General features: G+C 37.5%; 1 protein-coding gene across 3 annotated transcripts in view; it reads right to left on the bottom strand.

The window, feature by feature from the left end:
- Positions 1 to 21,157, bottom strand: part of rapgef4a (Rap guanine nucleotide exchange factor 4a) — an 89,331-nt gene extending 68,174 nt beyond the window's left edge. For 2 of the 3 annotated variants that reach the window (XR_007931552.1, XR_007931553.1), the window contains exons 1-4: positions 20,996 to 21,157; positions 10,136 to 10,278; positions 9,693 to 9,781; positions 4,469 to 4,615 (exon numbers count right to left, since the gene is read on the bottom strand). Coding sequence is in view for 1 of the 3 variants with exons in the window: in XM_051905060.1 (XP_051761020.1) it covers positions 4,469 to 4,615; positions 9,693 to 9,781; positions 10,136 to 10,278; positions 20,996 to 21,078 (462 nt within the window). In the remaining 2 variants the exon portion in view is untranslated. The remainder of the gene's footprint in view (positions 1 to 4,468; positions 4,616 to 9,692; positions 9,782 to 10,135; positions 10,279 to 20,995) is intronic. The other variant, XM_051905060.1, reaches the window with a different exon arrangement.
- Positions 21,158 to 21,389: the final 232 nt, after the last annotated feature.

Genomic DNA, 21,389 nt, shown 5'->3' with positions numbered 1-21,389 from the left:
CTGTCACATATTTAAATATATTTGTAATTACACATTTGTAATGATGAAGTTGCAATTTAGTACATTTAAATGTAAGACTGATTACCACACTACAGTTAAAATTATCATTTTTATATATAATCAAGTACTTTACATGATTCAGTATGTTAGTCAACATATCAAAATAAGTGCACTTCTTTAAAGCATGACAAAAAATTAAGGATCTAAAACATTAAGTTATTATTAAATTATATGCATATTATATCTACTGTTACTAGCAAAATAGAGTTTTTTGTTCCATGCCACTGTCGCCATAATGATTAAGTCTTTAGATGTTCTAGCAGCTCCCTTTTTTAAGTTACTTATAGGTTGGTGTAGACCAGAATCTTTACTAAATTGTAAGTCATTTTTAACCAAAATCTTCACCACTGTGTAATTTTAAACCACAGTAAGGAACACCATTGTGTTACAGTAATTCTGCCTGAAATCGGAGATGCTACTGCTTAAAGCCATATCTATACTTACAATCGTACCTTCAGTGATGCTAAATGTTTACTCTTGCTTACAACAAAACCTAAAATCTAAAATCAAAATCCCTTATTTTGTCCTCTTGCCCATGCATCAGATGTTTTTAATCCAATCTTATTTTCATTTATTACTTTTTGAGAAACACTTGCTTAGGACAAAACTGACCAACATTTAAATGTCTCAATACCAGACCAATATTTAAATCTCTTAACTGAACGCTCAGACGTATGCCACAGCGGCACTGATACATGTGCTAGACAACACTATAAATACAATAATGCTAAACCTAAACCCAGACAATCACTCGTACCATTGTTTTATATCATCATCATGTCACCCAGCCCTAAAACTGGCTCTATGGTAAAGCACTAAGGGATTATAGACATAACAGTATGACTTTCTGTAAAGCTGCTTTAAAATGATGCATATCATGAAAATTGCTATACAAATAAATCTGATTACAAATAGAGCCAGCCAGACACAGAAATGATGAGATAAGACATCACCTTGAGTTATCAGATAGAGCAGAGAACTTCTGCTGGTCCTCTCAATTCCCAAGTGTGCTTCTCTCTCTCTCTCTCTCTCTCTCTCTCACACACACACACACACACACACACACACACACTCTCTGTGGAGGGACAGTCCCTCTCAGGGGAAACTCTGTGTCTCCATCTTGGTATCTTTCCCCAGCCTTCTCCTTCCTTTCCTCTATTTGTGTTTCTTTCTCCTGTTTTCCCCCTGTCTTCCTCTCATTCTGCTAAAGCTCCAGGCTTCTTTGTCCTTCTCTGACCTGCTCCAGTAAAAGCTTCCCATCAGGCCCAGAATTTCTGATTGCCTACGGGCTAGAAAGAACAAAATGAGAGAATGAAAGCCTACGACAGAAATAAACTCACGGCCCTAAAGAGCAGAAGCACTGCTGTCTTTTCTGCCAAAGATAGAAAAGGGAAAAATAGCTTTTTATTCTTCTATGGAGAAATGAGTGATAGAAAATTCATTGAGTTCTGGGAATTAAGTACAACTCTGTACATAAAAGATACAGAAATGCTGTATTTCTAGTGTCACACTAGAGTAGATGTTCTCAACCTTTTTGACTCCAAGGCTCCCCAACATTCAAAGCCATATAGACTAAGATATTTCTGGCACTTCTGCTGTTTTGACAAAGCTATTTTTTTCAACTGGGAGAGTTAATATATTAAACTATTTATAAATAAGTAAAATTAAAATATTTATGTTTTGTAATTCCAGAAGTTTCAAGAACAAAATGTTCTTCAGAGTTCTTTATGACCAATGAATTTACACTTTTCTAGTGGTTCATGAATACGAGATAAGAATGGATATTTTTAATGCTGTTTTAGCTTACTTTAAAGCTTGTTTTAAACCCTCTTGTGGCCACTTAAAAGTGGGTACGACTCCACTAGAGGATGACTTAAAAATATTAAGATTAGAGAAAAGAACATTTCTTATAATTCCACCGCCCCCTGCTGGCTAAAGGTGATAAAGCAGCTAAAATACTTTTTTTTTTTTTTTTTTTTGCTGAAGTTGTCCTAGTCTGACAGATAAATGAGTGACAGCCCAAATAGCCAATCAAATCACTGCACTGAGAAGCGTGATTCTGTGATGTTTTCTCTATTAAATAAAAACACTGTACACATAAAGCTTGTCTGTTTGGACTGTTTTCATTACCACAAGATTTAGGACTTAGTACATGGAGCTTTCTATGACAGTGCGTGCACTGTAAACCCTAATGCTCAAAACACTTAATTGTTTTGAGTAGGACAAACTTATATTGAACAAATTAGTTCAGTTAAATTAACTGCTATGAGTATTTAGAACTTTCTTATTCTTTTGAGTTCACAGAACTGATATCTTTTAAGTAAACTGAACTGTTTCATTGTTTTGAGTTGTATGAACTCATTTCTTTTAATTTAGACTAACTTAAGTTTAACTGAAACTGGGCTGGGATTTCTATTTCCCAGCATGCTTTGCCCATGGCACTTGAAAGGGAGAGTAAATGCTAAAATGAAGTGTTATATGATGTTTTTTTTTGCACAAGATTAATGGTAAGGGCGATTTAGTAGTGATTAATGTTTTGTTATGCTAATTTAGAAGAGTTTCTGTTAATGTGGGTTTTTAGAGAGTTACCATCATGGTGACAAGTAGCATATGCGGCTTGGTTTGAGAGCAGGAAGTTACAAGTTTTAAGTTGCTGTACTCATTCAGTAAGTGCTCTACCATGCTATTGTTATCATGTTAGCAAACTAACAGGTTGCCATTTTTTGTATTTTCTTAGGGTTTTCAGTGAAGTAAATAACTAATTTGATTTGCAAGAACTCAAAATAAAAAGTTAATTAACTAAATATTTTATGTTAATTGCTATCAAAATGTATGAGTTAGCTAACTCAGTACTTCAAGTTAGGAGCAATTAACATGCATGAGTACTACAAACTCAAAACTTGATAGTTCTGCTGACTTAAAATTGGGAACATCATAACTCAAAAAAATTGATGTAACTGATTACCTCAAATTTTTTGAGTTAGCCCAACTTATTCAGATTTATAGTGTGCTTCAAAAATTTCTTCAAATATTTCTATCAATTGTTAGAGTAAACATCTGTATATTAAATGCACATGGGCATCATCTAAAATGATTTCACAGATGAGTTCATCTTATCTGTGGATTATATGATTTTTATAAAAACACAGGCATGCCAAATGATTTCCAGTGTGAATCCAGTTTCAACAGCTCTGATAAGTAATAAATAATGTGACATGCTGCCAAAGTTAACACAAAAACACACTATTTACCCCTGTTTGCATTTGCAAAGTGCACATTTTTCCTGTGTGTTAATGTCAATGTTTATGATATGCTGACTGTCTGACTTATTGACACTTGAGTAATTTTAAAGTTATATTTAATGTTTCAACAATATGATACATTTGACCAAAATTGTGACTGATTTACCAAAGGATCTATAGTAAAATGTACCAAACAAACAAATAATGCTCTACTGAGACATTCACATAGTTCAAGGGGGTGGTTGATTATGATTTCACTTTATTAACTTTAGTTAGTGTGTAATGTTGCTGTCTGAGCACAAACAACATCTGCAAAGTTATGATGCTCAAAGTTCACTGGATTTGCACAAAAGTTTATCATGACGGCACATGCTAGTCGATGAGTTGAATCAACTCCACAGCAACCACATAAATTTATCCACTCACCATTTAGAAACGTCCAGTTTCATTCTAAAAGTTGTAACTTCTTCCTGAGCCTCTCCGTCAGTGTTCGACTCCGGTTTGAACAATGTAAGGCTGAACACCGTTACTGACAGTCCTCATTTTGGCTGCGTGAGATTCTCCAGCTTTGTTGTTGTTGAGCAACTGAAGCGTGAGCTGTTAAAGCTCTGCCCTCTTCTGGAAAGGGGGCCGGGAGCAGCAGCTCATTTGCATTTAAAGTGCCACACAAAAACGGCGTGTTTTTGCTCACACCCAAATAGAGGCAAATTTGACAAGCTATAATAAATGATCTGTAGGGTATTTTGAGCTGAAACTTCACAGACACATTCTGGGGACACCAGAGACTTATACTACATCTTGTAAAAAGGGGCATAATAGGTCCCCTTTAAAATAAATAATGTGACTAAATCTGAAACAAGTCATTTTCAGAGCTTGGATTCAATAAAAGCTGTTTTTGGACTAACAAGGAAGTTTTGAGTTCTGAAACTTACAGGATGTTTTTACAGTACAATGACCTCTTATATGTCAAAACATCAAGGAAATTTTGATTTCTAAATTCAAGTTTACTCTACATTTTATACAGAAACAAACACAAAATAACTCTTCCAAATGTTTTCCTTCTCTATCAAAACCGTAAAATAAGTGAATGTAAATACAAAGCATGTACATCAAACTTTCAAATATGATTATGTCATCATTGGTGTATTGTCAATAGACTGGCATACCTCCCACAGGGTCCTAAACTCCCTCTGCTCAATTCGCAGTAGTTCGCTGAACTCTCTGGTGACAATGGTGGCGTGCCGTGGCGTGTTGTCGAGAATTGACTCCCCGAAAGCTGTGCCGATGCCCAAAGTACAGATGGTGACAGCATCCTTAACATGAGGAAGAACACGTGTCAGAGCAAAACACTTTCAAAGAGGAAGAGATAAGAGGTGAGGAATCATAGAAAGCTGATGTTTTCCTGATTGAGAGACTGTTGTACTTCCAATTAGATTCAGGCTTTTCTCAAGGACAGAGCAGTTTCACCCAACACACAGAGAACGAGAAAGGTCAGCTCATTTGTCCCTAAGGTTTGTAATGTAAGACGCAGCTCTGTTAGGAGTTGCTCTAGTTTTCTGCTGCGGTCTATAATAAGCAGCTGCACTCAATAGAAAACTTCCACTGTGAGCCGCTGAATGTACGTTCCTATTAGTTTCACTGGGGGTGGGAATCGTAAGGAGTTTAACGATTCTGGATCCGATTCAGATTGTACAAGAACAGACTGTTAAAGAACAGAAAGACGGAACAACTGAAGCACATAAAACAACCAGAACAGAATTTGGCCAGTTATTGCAGTGACAAACTGTAAATATTCTATCGTAATTGTCTTGTATCTAAATATATATTTTACAGGTGAGAGATGTCTAAGGAGGCCTGTTAATGTGATACATTACAGTTATGTGAATTATGAAAGTTTATGTTTATCCATGATGATTAAACCAGTGAATACATGAGCATGCACATATTCTATTATCAAGTCAAATTTATTTGTATAGCACTTTTCACAATACAAACTGTTTCAAAGCAGCAGGTTAGAGCTTGGAGATAATATACTCTACATTATGCAATGATATACACAATCAAGCAGTTGGGATTGACTATACAGACGTGGACAAAATTGTGGTACCCTTGATAATATGATCAAAGATGACTGTAAAAATAAATCTGCATTGTTTATCCTTTTGATCTTTAATTCATAAAATTAGCAAAAATCTAACCTTTCATTGAAGGAAAATAATTGAAAGTGGGGGGAAAATCACATTATGAAATAAATGTTTTTTTTTCCAAAACACGTTGGCCACAATTATTGGCACCCTTTTATTCAATTTTTTTGCAACGTTCTTTTCCCAAGATAACAGCTCTGAGTCTTCTTCTATAATGCCTGATGAGTTTGGAGAACACCTCAGAAGAGATCAGAGACCATTCCTTCATGCAGAATCTCTCCAGATCCTTCAGATTCCCAGCTCCATGTTGGTGCTTCTTCTCTTCAGTTCACTCCACTCATTTTCTATAGGGTTCAGGTCAGGGACTAGGACGGCCATGGCAGAAGCTTCATTTTGTGCTGAGTGACACATTTTTGTGTTTGTTTTGGATCATTGTCCTGATGAATGATGCAACCATGCCCATTATAAGATTTCTAGCAGAAGTGGTCAGGTTTAGATTTTTTTATCTGTTGGTATTTGATAGAATCCATGATGCCATGTATCTGAACAAGATGTCCAGGACCTCCAGCAGAAAAATAGGCCCACAACATTAAAGATCCAGCAGTATATTTAACCGTAGACATGGGGTACTTTTTATCCATGTGTGCACCAAACCCATCTGGTGGGTTTGCTGCCAAAAAGCTCTTTTGTTAGTTTCATCTGACCATAGAAGCCGGTCCTTTTTGAAGTTCCAGTTGTGTCTGACAAGTGAATATGCTGGAGTTTGTTTTTGGATGAGCGAGGAGGTTTTTTCTTGAAATCCTCCCAAACTACTTGTGGGGATGTAGGTGCTGTTTGATTCTTATTTTTTTTTCCCTTCAAAAGGGGACTTATTATGCAAAATTCACTTTTGCATGGTGTTTGGCTATAAATGTGTGTTGGCAGTGTGTGTACACAACCACCCTATAATGATAAAAATCCACCCACTCCTTTTTTTTTAATCCCCATAATTCATAAGCAGTGTCTCAGAACAAGTCGTTTGCAGGTTCCTGGCAGTGCGACGTCACATTAGCCACAGTCCCCGCCCACGAATGTTGACAGACACTGCCGTTTTAACATAGAACCGCCCTGAGTGAGTTCACAGCGAGTTGTACAGTCCGCCATTGCTGCACTGACGAGAATGTCTCCCAAGATTTTCAGGTGTTCTGTAGCTGGATGGATTAATCCACATAGCTCTCCCCATTTACTCCTGAAATCTGAGCCACTGAAGACGAGGTGGATTAATTTTGTTTTCGAAGAAAATGCTCCCTCAACTCTACCGAAATTAGTTTATGTCTGCGCGAATCATTTCACACCGGACTGCTTTGTGAACGAATGTCAATACAGGGACAATACAAAACAGAGGTTGAGCTAATCAGTACTGTTCATGGTCCAGCTTACAGTCTCCAGAGTGATACTGGATACAGCAGTAATAAAGGTGAGAGCACTTTATTACAGTAGAGTTGATTTACAGGATATAAAGTTTACCAGTTTATTAAACATCACCCGAAAAGGCATAAGGTCTTTATATATTTGTTTACAGTTAGTTGTAACGAGTGTTTCTGTGTACTTTGTTGTGTATGTTGATGATAATGCAAGGGAGAGAGAGAGAGTTTATGGATAATATTTTAATGCACACGTGCACTGTGTTTTATTAAGCTCTTACAGTGATTTTCTAGAGTGAAAACAGACACTTCATATTTTGTGCACAATAAACGTCATAAAACTCATCTGTAAAGTTTTGTGTCTTGACTGACTCCTGACACCGAAGAACAAGCTCTTGAAGCTCCGCCCTCTTATGCTGAGCACAGCAGCTCATTTGCATTTAAAGGGCACACACTGAAACAGCGCGTTTTTGCTCACCCCCCAAAAGTGGCAATTTTAACATGTTGTAAAAAATGATCTGTGGAGTATTTTGAGCTAAAACCTCACATACACACTCTGGGGACATCAGAGACTTACTTTACATCTTGTAAAAGGGGGCATAATAAGTCCCCTTTAAAGATCCAGCAGCATATTTAACCGTGGGCATGGGGTACTTTTTATCCATGTGTGCACCAAACCCATCTGGTGGGTTTGCTGCCAAAAAGCTTTTTTTTTTTTAGTTTCATCTGACCATAGAAGCTGGTCCCATTTGAAGTTCCAGTCTTGTCTGACAAATAATTATAATGGAGATTTTGGATGAGCGAGGAGGATTTTTCTTGAAATCCTCCCAAACAACTTGTGGGGATGTAGGTGCTGTTTGATAATTTTTTTAGGCTTTCTGAGACTCAAGACTCAACTAATCTCTGCAATTCTCCAGCTGTGATCCTTGGAGAGTCTTTGTCCACTCAAACTCTCCTCCTTACTGTGCATTAGGGCGATTTAGACACACGTCCTCTTCCAGGCAGATTTGTAACATCTTTAGTTGGTTGGAACTTCTTAATTATTGCCCTGATAGTGGAAATGGGGATTTTTTTAATGCTTTAGCTATTTTCTTACAGCCATTTTCTATTTTGTGAAGCTCAGCAATCTTTTGCTGCATATCAGAACTATATTCTTTGTTTTTTTCTCATTGTGATAAATGATTAAGGGAATTTGGCCTTTGTGTTTCCTCATGTTCCTCATGGCTGGACAATTTCATGTTCATGATCACCCTGGTGTGCTAAAAAATGTAAATATGAATGGGAATATACTTCAGAGATATTTTACTCATAAAAAATTCTAGGGGTGCCAATAACTGTGGCCAACGTGTTTTGGAGAAAAACGTGATTTCCCCCCACTTTCAATTATTTTCTTCCAATGAAAGCTTAGATTTTTGCTAATTTTTATGAATTAAAAATCAAAAGGATAAACAATGCAGATTTATTTTTACAGTCATCTTTGATCATAACTATCAAGGGTACCAACAATTTTTTTTCACTTCTGTATGTACATTTCGCTCTACTTGAGTGTACTGTATGTATGCGGATAAAGTTGGACATACTTATATATCTAAATTCATGCAGAGCTGGTCAATAATATTGTCCACATTTTGCAATGATACAAGCAATCAAGCAGTTGGGATTTGCCATATAGGTATATACACTATTGCTTTAAGTGAGTGTATTGTATGTATGTTTCAGGGTTATGTTCAGTTCTATTTGTGTTTTAGGGGCCGTTTACACAACATAATTTTCAACTAAAAACGAATAACTTTTTATGCATTTTGGCCTTTCATTACACGACAATGCCGTTTTGGGGGCCTGAAAACGCAAACTTTTGAAAGCGGATTTCAAAGTGCACATTTTTTAAAAACAATCCCATTATAATCTCCATGTAAACTACAAAAACACGAATTTGTGAAAACGGTGACGGCATGCACATGTGTATTACATGTTCAGTCTCTAGGCGCGTACTGTTTCTTTACAAAGTGACATTGCCAACTACTGGCCTGGCAGCAGAATACAGCATTTTTAAACGTTTTTGCAGAACTGTGTGATCAAGGATTGCTTTGACAATGTTGTCATCTGTAAGTGAAAAACGCAAACTGTTTTTAGTACATCATTGTTTTGTAAACATGCCCTTTTTTGGTTTTGTTCTGTTCCTGTTTGCCAGTGTTCCCTGATATTGTTAGTTACTGATTTGAGTTTCACTCCTGTTCTCTGTTCCGGTGATTAATCCGTGTATTTAATTCTTCTTTTCTCACAGTTCTTTGTTCAGGGTTGACTGTCATTGCGTTTGACGTGGTTGCTTCCTACGAGTATGATTCCTAAGTTCTCCTGCATATTTCAAAGTTTGTGATTAAAGACATTGTTGTTGAATTCTTTATTGTCATGCAATTTGTGTAACCCATTTGTGACAGTATGCAGGTAAAGTTGGATATACTGTATATCTAACTTTATATAGAGAGCTGTGTGATAATATTGTTTAATTTGCTATGATATAAACAATCATGAAGCCAAGATTTGCTATTTAGTACATATCGCTTTACGCAAGTGTACTGTATGTATCTGGGTGAGGTTGCATATACTTAGAGTAGATGTATAATTTATTATTAATTATTATTTGTTATGTGTTTATTTTGAAACCTGTGAGGTTTTGTTCAATTTATAACAATTTAATGTAGTGACAAGCCTAATTACTATTTGGTGATGTGTCTCACTGCCACGGGTAAATGATGCAAATAAATGACAGGGTTAAAATTTCATTAACATTTTCATTTCTTTCATAGTACAGAGACAGAAACAGAACTAAAGTGATAATGTACCTGATGGTTTGCTGTTTCTGAGACTTTGACATCCAGAGAACCAGATAGGACAGTGTACCAGTTAGTGCCGATGTCACCCTGCCTGTATACTATAACACACACACACACACACACACAGAGGAGTTCTGTATTTAAAGAAATCATCTTATAACACCAAATGCAACCCTGTGTGAATTTACAAATTAAATTAAGTAATTCTGTCAACAAACAAAGTTTTCTAACCATATATATGTGTGAGTGTGAATGCGCGTGTGTGTGTGTGTGTGTGTGTGTGTGTGTGTTCTTGTATACATGGTTTATGAGGACACAAATGTGTATAATGACATGGGTATTACAACGTAAACATGGTTTATGAGGACACTTCCTGTGTCCTTGTAAACCAAATGGCTTAAAAAAACATACTAAACGGTGTGTGTGTGTGTGTGTATGTGTGTTTGACTCACATGTGATGCCTTTCTCCAGACATTCATAGAAGCCACACAGACAGATCTGCTGAAGTAGAGCAGGGTGGAACTTATCAAAGGCCTTCACACTTTTCAGACGGGCCAAGATAATGTCCACATCCTCACCCGAACGCTCCTCTGGTCTGCATAAAAACACACATACAACACACACAAATCAAATTACAGGAATACTAAATTCTGTCATTATTTACTCATCCTCATGTTGCTCCAAACTTGAATGACATTCTTCAGCAGAATGTTCATGCTGCTTTTGTCAATTCAAAGTGATTTTAGCTAATATTGAGCAAGACACCATAGGTGAATATGGTAAAAACTAATAGATATCACCATAGTTCCTCTGTTGATCGATTCCATTAAGAATTGCAAACATTTTTTGCATTGCAAGTTTTCTGCACTGTTATGTTTAAATATGCAAATGATGCATTCTCTAATTAAATATGCACTAATTTGCATACAGTGCTCAGCATAAATGAGTACACCCCCTTTGAAAAGTAACATTTTAAAACAATATCTCAAAGAACACAAAAACAATTTCCAAAATGTTGACAAGACTAAGTTTTATATAACAGCTTATAACATGAAAGTAAGGTTAATAATATAACTTGGAGAACAACATTTTCAGTTTTACTCAAATTAGGGTGATGCAAAAATGAGTACACCCCACTGAAAGTCTCTGGAGCTAAGCTAAATTTTAGACTACAAATGTCTAATATAACAAGAATTCAACCACATGTGAGTCTAATTATTCATTACACAGGTGTCACGCAGACAGTTTACTATAAAAGGGTGTTAAAACCCCTTCCCATTTCATGCTGTCAGCAATGGCACCACATGGAAGAGAAATGTCGCAAGACCTGAGAAAGAAAATAATTTCTTTACACCAGAAAGGTGAAAAAAAGTGTACACACATCTAAGGCCACTGTTGGATTTCTGAAGAAGGACAGGGTGAAAGTGATTCAGTGGCTCCTGATCTGAACCCAATCGAACACCTATGGGGAATTCTGAAGAGACAAGTTGAGCATCACTCTCCATCAAGCACCCAGTCTCTAAAAGAGGTCATTCTTGAAGAATGGAAAAAGATAGATGTTGCAAAATGTCGCCAACTTGTTAATTCAATGCCTAGAAGACTTGGTGCTGTCATTAAAAATCATGGAGGCCATACAAAGTACTAGATGTAGTAGGTTTTGTTGTGTGGTGTACTCATTTTTGCATCACCCTAATTTGAGTAAAACTGAAAAATGTGTAATCTAAGTTATATTATTAACCTTACTTTCATGTTATAAGTTAAACAGATGTTATATTAAACTTAGTCTTGTCAACATTTTGGAAATTGTTTTTGTGTTCATTGAGATATTGTTTAAAATGTTACTTTTCAAAGGGGGTGTACTCATTTACGCTGAGTACTGTACATTTCCAGAACAGAAATGTGAAAATTGGATGAAACCAGGTTCAAAATTCTTGTTTCATTTTGTCATTTTGTTGACATATTAGAGTCAAAGGTTTTTACAGTAGGGATTTCCGATATCTCTTAAATCAGAGCTCCATAAATCAGAAAATACTGTCAACAGCCAAAGAAATACATTTTCACCATGTTTTTAGGAATGTAATGTTTTATAAAATCAGGCAATATATGAACAAACAAACCTTCAGAATATAGATATGAATAAAACAGTAAAGTTTGATGTATGTAAAGCTGGTGTGGGATTTCTGGCTCAGTGCACAAGAAAAAGAAACAAAAACGGCCTTTAAAGATATGTACTGTAATTGAAATTTACAGACACAAGTAGATGAAGTACAATAAAATAAACACTTTAAAGTATTTTTTGAATTCCACACTATGGTGGAGCTGGTTTGTCTGTTAACATCTTAGAAGTTCTGATGATAAACCAAAACCCAAGCACATACGATAATATGTACCAATACAGTGAGCTAAATGAACCTATCAATATGTGAGACTAGGTTTATAAATGTTTAAGGGACCTCTGACTGCTGCTGTCCCCTGAAGCAGTTCAAGAACTGCAATATAGCAGGTCTGATTTATTCAGCACCAGCTCAGAGAGAGAATGAACATCATTCCTGGACACAAACATCACAGATCACTGAGGAAACACAATATCACACAAATGACAACAAGTCATGATATATATGTGACACAAAGCTAGTGGTGGAGTGATATGGGATTTTAATGACTAATGTTAGTGCTGACAGAGCAGGTTGAATGATTGCCGATACAGTGTAGGTACTGTTAGTAACTTCCATGTCATCAGAATGGCACTGAGATCGATCACATGTGAATGCTAAAGGTTTAAGCAGCGTAGAGTAATGAGATATTGACAGTAATGGCTAATTAACACCTCACACACACACACACACACACAGCAAGTAAAGCAAAACACTGCAGTCATAGCATGTCTTGCAAACTAAAGAGGTACAAGTTTGTGTGACCGAATCTCTAGGTTTCACTCAGATCAAAGTGACAACAACATGATCAGTCTTGCATAGCCATAACTTTTACGATTGACATGAAGTCATAATGCAGCATATCACGGCAAAGAACCACCAGAAAGACACTGTCTGATCCAAATCTAAACAAAACAACCACGGTTTGTTTTGATGTGGGTCAATAACGTGATGCAGATTTTCTTGTCCCATCTATTAATTTACTCAAACATACACTAAAAATACAATTCATACACACAGTGACTTGAATACACCTCTTATATGATAAGCATGTTTGAGATTTTCTCTGTCAAGGTGATACAACTGTCCTAATATCTTTGTCATGTATAGTTGTTGTGTTAGTTTCGTTTTCATGGACTTTTAGTTAGTTTCTCATTGTTTCCTGTGTTTCTTTGTTTGTCATGGTTGCCAAGCATGTTTTCTGGTTGTCATACTTTCTTATTGTTTGATTGATTTCATCCACCTGTTCCTCATTTAGATCATTAGTTCATGTAGTCCTCAGTTTCAGGTGTTTTTGTAAATAAAGATTTTGCTGCCAATAGATCTGCCAGAGCGAGAGCCAGAGCCTATGTTCGCAATGGAGCCACAGCCTGCAGCCTTGTCCATCCCAGAGACAAACCTGCCGCCCAGTCTGACCAGGTGTGTGAGCCGGTTCCTACACCCACCCCAGTAGGAGTTTTGTTGGAGCTGGATGAAGAAGTGGGTGGTCACCCCATCCTCCAGAATTGGAGTTTAGTCTACCTCAATCCAGAGTGATCGATTTCCTGATGACTTCCTGTGTCCAAGCCCTTCCTCTTCTGCTGGTTCCTCCCAGCCCCAAGTGTTCTTCGGTTTCTCCTTCGGCTTCACCGGTCCTGCCTGGCCATAATGTCTTCTTCGCCGCATCTGGTTCCAACCAGCTCCAAGTCTTCTTCGTTGTCACTTGTTTTACCCAGCTCCAAGTCTTCTTCTCTGCTGAATCCACTACTCCAACTTTCCCCAATTGACCAGTTGGCTCCACCTTGGCTCCTCACCCCCTCTGCTCCATCTGGGACTGTCATCCTTCTCACTCCCTACCAGGCTTCCTTGTCCCTCCGGCTCCACATTGGTCAGTCATCGTTCTACCTCCGGCATGGACTTCTGGGCCTTTGACTGCGCCTTGGTCCTCCACCTCTTCAGCTCCGTTGGGTTCCTCCTTACCTCCGGCTCCACCTCAGTCCACACTCCCACCAGCTCTGCCTTAGTCCTCCAGCAACCTGGCTCCACCTTGGCCTCTCATCACTGTGGCTCTGCCTTGGTCTCCTGGTCTTCTGGTGTCACCTGATCCCTTGGTCCATCAGACTCTGCCTGGGACTCTACAACTCCCAACGTCCCCTCAGTCAGTCATGACTCCACCCTGGCTCCCTCCATTGGTTCCTTCGTGGGTCACCATCCTCCTGGCCAGCTTCTGGGTCGCTCTGGGCTCTCGTCTGCTGCTGGCTCCCCTTGGTCTCATCCACTGCCGGCTCCCCGGATTAGTTTCGTTTTCATGTTTTTTTTTTTTTTCTCATTGTTTCCTTTATTTCCTTGGTTGTCATGGTTTCTAAGCATGATTTCATTGATTGTCATAGTTACTCATTGTGTGTTTGATTTCATCCACCTGCTCCTGGTTTAGATCCTTAGTTCCTGTTTATATAGAGTCCTCAGTTTCAGATGTTCCTTTTCTGGTGTTGAATGTGCCTTAGCACATTGTTTTGTTGTTATTCATTTTAGATTAGATTAGATTGCTTTTGTATTTGCAAATACATTTTTTTTTTTTGCTGCTAATAGATCCGCTATGCTCGCCTCATCTTCTTCCTCAACCTGAACATTACAATCATAATATTAAAAAAAATATATATATATATATATATATATATAAAAAATTTTCTTTTTAATTCTTCACTGCTTCAATCCTGTATATCAAATCATGTGGTGCAACCAACATGCAGACAAAAATATTTTTTTTAAAAATAAGTCTCTTTGCTCTTGCTTTTGCTCTTGTTCCAGAGCATTACAGAATAACTGACCAAAAAAATATAGAATGGACTTACCAGTATTGGGTCGCCTCACCACCTGTGAGCAGAGATCGCTGGTGGAATATTGGTGGTGGGTGCATCCCCTTTCACCATCAGTGAGGCAGAGAAGGAGCCCGAGCCAGAGCCTGCTACCTGGGTCTTTCTGGAGTCGAAGCAAGCTGCCCAGTCCATCTCAGAGCCAGGAGCAGACCTCTGCCTAATAGATCTGTGGTCCACGGATCCAGTTCCCTCTCGAGTCCCCACTCTTGTGTCTTCACCTTCTCCGCTGGTCTCATCCGGCTATCTGGATGCTCCGGTCCCATCCGGAAATCTTCCTCCTCCAATGTGTCTGCCCAACTTCCTAGTCCCATGTCCTCCGCTGGTTAAGTGCAGTCCCCTGGATGCTATGGCTTCACTGGTGTCGCCCAGCTCCTCGGCTCTGTCCCCGCTGCTAACTCCATGCAGCCCATCAAATTCGCTTCGGGTTTCCCGATCACCAGCTCAGCACGAGGATACGATTCACCAGCTTCACCTCAAGCCTCCAGGCCTCAACTCCTTTGAGTGGTCTGTCAGCCCTAGGACTCGTCCCTCCGGCTCAGCCTAAGTCAGTCTCCAGCTATGCCTTGATCCTCCACCAGCCTTCTCCTTTCCTCTGGCTTCCCCATCGTCCTCACTCCCTCCATCGTCGTCCTGGTCTGCCGAGCCACCGTCTCCGTTCGGTCCCGTGAGCCAGCAGCTCTACCTTGGGCTTCCGGGCCGTAAATGTCACCCTGGTTCGTAGGCCTCTCTGCTCTGCCGGTTTCTCCATGCACCCTGGTTCTGCCTTCATCAGTCAGTCCCTGGGTTCCACCTGGGCATGCAGCCAAAGCTCCACCCTGGCTCCTCCCGTTGTCAGCTCCACTGTGATGTTTCTCTCCACTGACTCCTCCTCATTACAGTCCATCACCAGCTGTACTGTCAGGATTGATATTCTGTTCTGTTTCCTTTAGTTCCTGTTTCCTGCTCTGTTTAGTTTCTGTTTCCTTGGTTTCTGATTATGTCCCTGTTTGTTTCTGTGATTAATTATCATCAACTGGAACTTATTTAGTTCCTGATTATCCCCTGCATATATACTCTCTGTTCTATTTAGTCCTTTGACGGGTATTGTCTTATGTAATGTGGCGTAATGTGGTAGTGGTACTCCCGTGTTCAGCATTAAAGTCTATTCAAAGAGAATTCTTAGTTTGTGCATGTTGCCTGCTACCCCAGAGTGTTACAGCTGCATTTGTTTGATCAAAAATTCAGTAAAAACAATAATATTGTGACATATTATTACAATTTAAAATAACTATTTTCTATTGTAATATATTTTAAAATGTAATTTATTTATGTGATGGCTAATCAGAATTTTCAGCATCATTACTCCAGTCTTCAGTGTCACATGATCCTTCAGAAATCATTCTAATATGCTGATTTGCTGCTCAAGAAACATTTTATACTATTATCAATGTAAACAGTTTTTGCTGTTTAATATCTTTGTTGAACTCAGGAAATTACATAATAGAAAAGACCACTGCAGACCCCCATGGCTGTATGGCAAAGACGAACTAAGTATCTTAAAATATAAGATAATTTGACCTTTTTATGATGTGGCAAGATTAGTTCAAGTTGCAAAATGCCATGTAATGCAATGGCCCAAAAATATAATGACTTTTATTCATTTTAATATTATGTAGATCTACTGTTTACATCAAATTCATGCTTTAATAGTAGGGTAATCATTACAGGTTTTATCAGTCCAGAGAGTTTGTTTAACGGCTTGCAACAATAAATGTCTGCGTTTAGCTGCAAAGGACATCTTCCTCCACTTGTTACAACTGTTTTTCTGTCACACAACTGCAGTGATGTAATCTGACAGCCATTAAATGAACTAAAGAATTTAAATATAAAGAACATTTTAAATATAAAATTAGCCTAAGATTAAAATTAGAAGTCAGTTTTAAAAACAGTGTCTTTTTTTTCTACTAAACAGCACATGTCCACTTAGAGGTCAGACACACCTGTTCAAACAATAAGCCACGTATGTGAGCATGTGCCTCTGTGTGTCTGAGGGTGTTTAACAGGGACTAAAAATCCATTTACTATGCAAACAGTTCTACATCAAAACCTAAATAACACTATCAATGTGACCAACATGTGTAACCCAAAGGTTTCATCGGAACAAAACAGTTTGAATACAGATTTTCTCCTAACCTAGCTAACAAAATATGTTCTAAATATATTTTGCTAACGTTCCCATTAGTTATGAAAACATTATTTCTAAACATTCTCTGAATTTTCAAAACGTTTTTTAAAGGAAGGAAACATTGCATTTTACCATTGTGCAAACATTGAGGGAAAGTTACTTTTGAAAATCCTCTAAACATTCTGAAACAAGTAGTAACATTTTAAAAATGTGAATCAACAGCAGAATAATGTTAGCATCACAGTAATTTACTGCTCTTGTTTTAATGTGAATTCATATTATAAAGTTGACATGCCACTGTAAAAAATGTAATTCTTTACCATTGTAATTGTTTTGAAGTCACCATAATGGTGATCAGTGTTTCATTTGCTTGGGATCTTGGACCTCGTATATATTAATATTCAAATTTCTGATCTAGCCAAGTCAGACAAGCTAGAATATGAAATTAATTGGCTAATTGGCTGATTGTAAGTAAAGTTCTTAGTATGAATATGAAGATTCTATTTTAGCATTATTTAAGCATGAAGATTAACCAATAAATTATTTCAAATTCATACCTGTTTATAGATGGATCTTTCACAATAGTGAAGCAACTTCTGAGGTACTTCTATGAAAGATGTGACATCATCTTGCAAGACAAGATTTTTTTTCTTATAAGCATCACCTAATGCTGCACAGATATCAATACTAGACATATAAAACACAACAATGGTGACACTCAACAAATAAAAAAAAAAAACCACTTACAACATAAACCGACATTACAATACAAACCAACAACACAAACTGCTAAAAGTGAACCAAAAAATAAGTTCAGCAGCACAGATAAAGCCAACACGTATCAAATAACTCTACAGAATAATCTATTCATGCTGCATTGCATTCTGAGTGCCTTCATAGTACATATGAACTGTAGATAGAACTACAGTATGATGTTGTTTGTTTACGGTCATTTTTGTCTTTTCCAATCCTGTAAACTCACAGCAAAATGTAAAAAGCTATTTTACAGTACAATTGTAAAAACTTGACAAAAATTGCCAGTAAAGTACTGTAGATTTTACAAGAAATGAAAGAGCAGTTAGATACAAGAGAAGTCCTACTGTGAAATTACCGTGAAAATAATGCAATTACTAACCTGGAATATACTGTAATTTCACACTAACATTTTTAACAGTGTGTAGCCAAAGTTTTGAGAGCATTCCCTGTTAGTTAGGTAGCAAGTACTATTGCTCAAACTAAGGGGCTAATGAATTGAACAACCTCCTTAATTCAGGTGTTAATTAAACTTGGGCATTTATGGACTTTGTTATCATATTCTTAATCTTTCATTGAAGATTTGCATTTTGAAACAGTAAAGAGCTAAGCACTCAACTACTTTCAGCCTCAATAGTGAAATTTATGACGTTCATATAATTCAAAGAGCAATCAATGTGCTGTCGTCTGAGTCAGAGGGGAAACCACTGCAGTGAAAATCAAATACAGCTCCACTCAACACATCTGGACATTGCTGTTATGCATCTATCTCTCCATTAAAACAATGTCAGGTAAAAGGAGATAAAGACAGGAATGGAGAGAGTTGAGTGCTGGCATATTTACTAAATTCAACAGACCTGTGTCCATCTGCTTTAGATGTGTAAATATTGATCTACAGCGAGATGGAGCCATTCGTTGCAGGAAGAGACGGTCGGAGCCATTAGAGTGTGTCATAAACACATTACACACAAATCTCTGCTCCATGTTTGACAAGGAGACTGTAATGTTTGTTAACTGCTTTATAATGTTGGATATATACTAGATGTCCTGTTTCTAGGCTATCATGGGCAGAGTCCATAGACTCACAGTATTGCTATTATTACAAATGAAAAGTGTAATGTGTAAAAATGTTTAATTCTTAAAGAGATCCAAAATTCTTAAAGTTCACCCAAAAAATGTTCTGTCATCATTTACCCGTGTATCATTCCGAACCTGTATGAGATTCTTCTGTGGAACACATAAGGAAATGTTTAACAGAATTCACTGGCTGTTCTTCACACAGTGAAAGCATACAGAGACCAGTGGCCGTCAAAAAATTGAAATTAGCACCATAAAAGTATCACAAATGTAGTCCATACAAGTTATGTCTCATATTTCAACTAGTGGTATGGACTACTTTACAGGGATTATTCACCCCAAAATGAAAATTCTGTCATCATTTGCTCACCCTCATGTCATTCCAAAACCATAAGACTTCTGTTCATTTTCAATACACAAATTAAGATATTTTTAATATTATCTAATTATTTTTGTCCATCCATTGAGAGTTCATGCAACCAAAACTTCCATTCATAGTAGAAAAGTAGTACAAAAGTAGAAAAAGACATAATGGCCATATAAATTGAGCGGTTTATCAAATGTACTTGCTTTCAATTCTCATTGGTTCTCGCATTAAACAAGCACTTTGAACTTCCATTTGCCATATTTGATGTGCTCTATGAATGTGTGTTGATCACTGTTTATATGTGAAGAAAAGCCTAAAATAAACCTGTTCATTGTATAAAGCGATCGCTTCTTCGGAGGGGTTGGATTAAACAGCTCGATTCACAAGGATTATTTTTACAATGTCTTTATGTAAATATTGGTTGCTTAAGCCGCGTTTCCACCGTAGGAACTTTCCCCAGGAACTAAGGACTTTTGGGTGGTACTCAGTGTGTTTCAACCGCAGGAACCAGGGTCTAAATGAAGTTCCGGGTAAAAATTTCCCCCCTCAGAAAGTCCCTGCTCACGAGGTAGTAATTTTTAAAGTTCCGGAACTTTCTTTTTTGTTTGCTATTCGAATCAACAATAGAGTTTAAAAATACGACAGATGGACCGACGACAAAGTTCAGGCTTTATTAAGCTTATATGCGGAGGATGAATTAAAATTAAAATTATGAAAGAATATTAAAAATATCTTTATTTGTGTTTTGAAGATGAACAGAAGTCTTATGGATTCGGAATGACAAGAAGGTGAGCAAATGATGATACCATTTTTATTTTTGGGTGAACTATCCCTTTAATTGTGACTTTTAGTCCTCGTTGGAGCTCGACAGCCCTAGTTATGGTGTTATGATGACATACAGAATGCAAAGCATCAGCTCGCAATGTTTCAACTTATTTCTTAAATAACTGTGTTTAACGAAGGAATTCCTCATGAAAAACTGCATTACCCATGATTCTGCAAAGAAATCTCAATCAATCAGAGAATCAAAACAAGAAAATCGTGTGAAAATAACTTTTTAGGGCCAGCCTACTCCATACACGCAAACAACATAAATATTTTATACTGTATATGCATAAGTAGTTTGAGCATTGGGAGACTATAACGTCACGTCATTCGCAGTGTTCTAAATTTTGTTTATTTCAGAATATGCATATATACAAAATGTTTATTTTGCAATTCATGTAAAATGTGTGGTTTCTAAACATAAGCATCATCTATAAAATCTATAGTTTTATATTTATCTGTAATTTTTAATTTGATTGTCATTCATAATGATTCTAGTTCTTTGCTTCAATAATGCTGGTAAATAGTCTTGAGCCATCAAATCACATTCATTTTATTATTTACTGTATCAGTAGCACCCTGGACATTCTGCTAAACTTCTCCTTCTGTGTTCCACTGAAGAAAGAAATGCATACAGTAGGGTTTGGAATGACATGAGGGTGAATTTCTAGGTGAAATATTCCTTTAAGTTTCGTCTCTGTTACTAAAGCCCTTCACAGCAGAAAGTGTCACTTCATGCGTCTGCAGTAACACAAGCACTGCAGCACTGGTGACCTCCTCCAGGTGACAAACAACCCTTTACAAACTACACTCAAAAACACTTCAATTCACCATCACTGAAAGCAGCGAAAGACGTGAAGCTTGCAATGAATCCATCTCTCATCTACAATCTGTCGCGCTGAGAATGAATGCTGCATCTGAATGAATACATCAATCACACTAACAATCGCATTTGACATTTATGAGATGAAACTTATATTCTAATATAGTTTAACAAATCAAATGAGCTTGGGGTGTCTTTTTCACGAGGCACTGATGTGTAAAAGATTGCTGCAGGTGAATCAGAACAACAACACGAAGACAGAAGAATTAAGTTTTTGTAGGGTAAACGATGGTACCTCTTGTCCAGACAGATGATCCACTCAGCAGAAGCAGACGCGTGGCTGGAGCTGTGTGCCGCGACCATCTTCGGTGAAATCATGGAGTAAAATTACAGTTCGCATCGTCCGCACCTGATCATGAGCAGATGTGACTTTACTGAGAGCGATCGAGTTCGAGTCTGACCGATGCTGCTGCCGCCCACACAGCTGACACAGGGAAACACACCGGGGCTAGTTGTCTCACAGGGAAGTTGTCACAAGCGCTATAAGGTTTTGAGTCAAAAGTAGCCTACGTATCATATGCAGTGGTTTTGTATGTTTCACCACGTTGTGTAATTTTTTGTCAATTTTTTTTTCAAACGTAAATTTTTTTAAAATTAACATATCATTTAAATGCCTTAAATGCCTTACT

This window comes from Ctenopharyngodon idella, chromosome 9 (assembly GCF_019924925.1).
Source record: "Ctenopharyngodon idella isolate HZGC_01 chromosome 9, HZGC01, whole genome shotgun sequence".
NCBI lineage: Eukaryota > Metazoa > Chordata > Actinopteri > Cypriniformes > Xenocyprididae > Ctenopharyngodon > Ctenopharyngodon idella.
The sequence above is the reverse complement of the archived record's forward strand: the minus strand, read 5'-3'. Positions and strand labels throughout refer to the sequence as shown.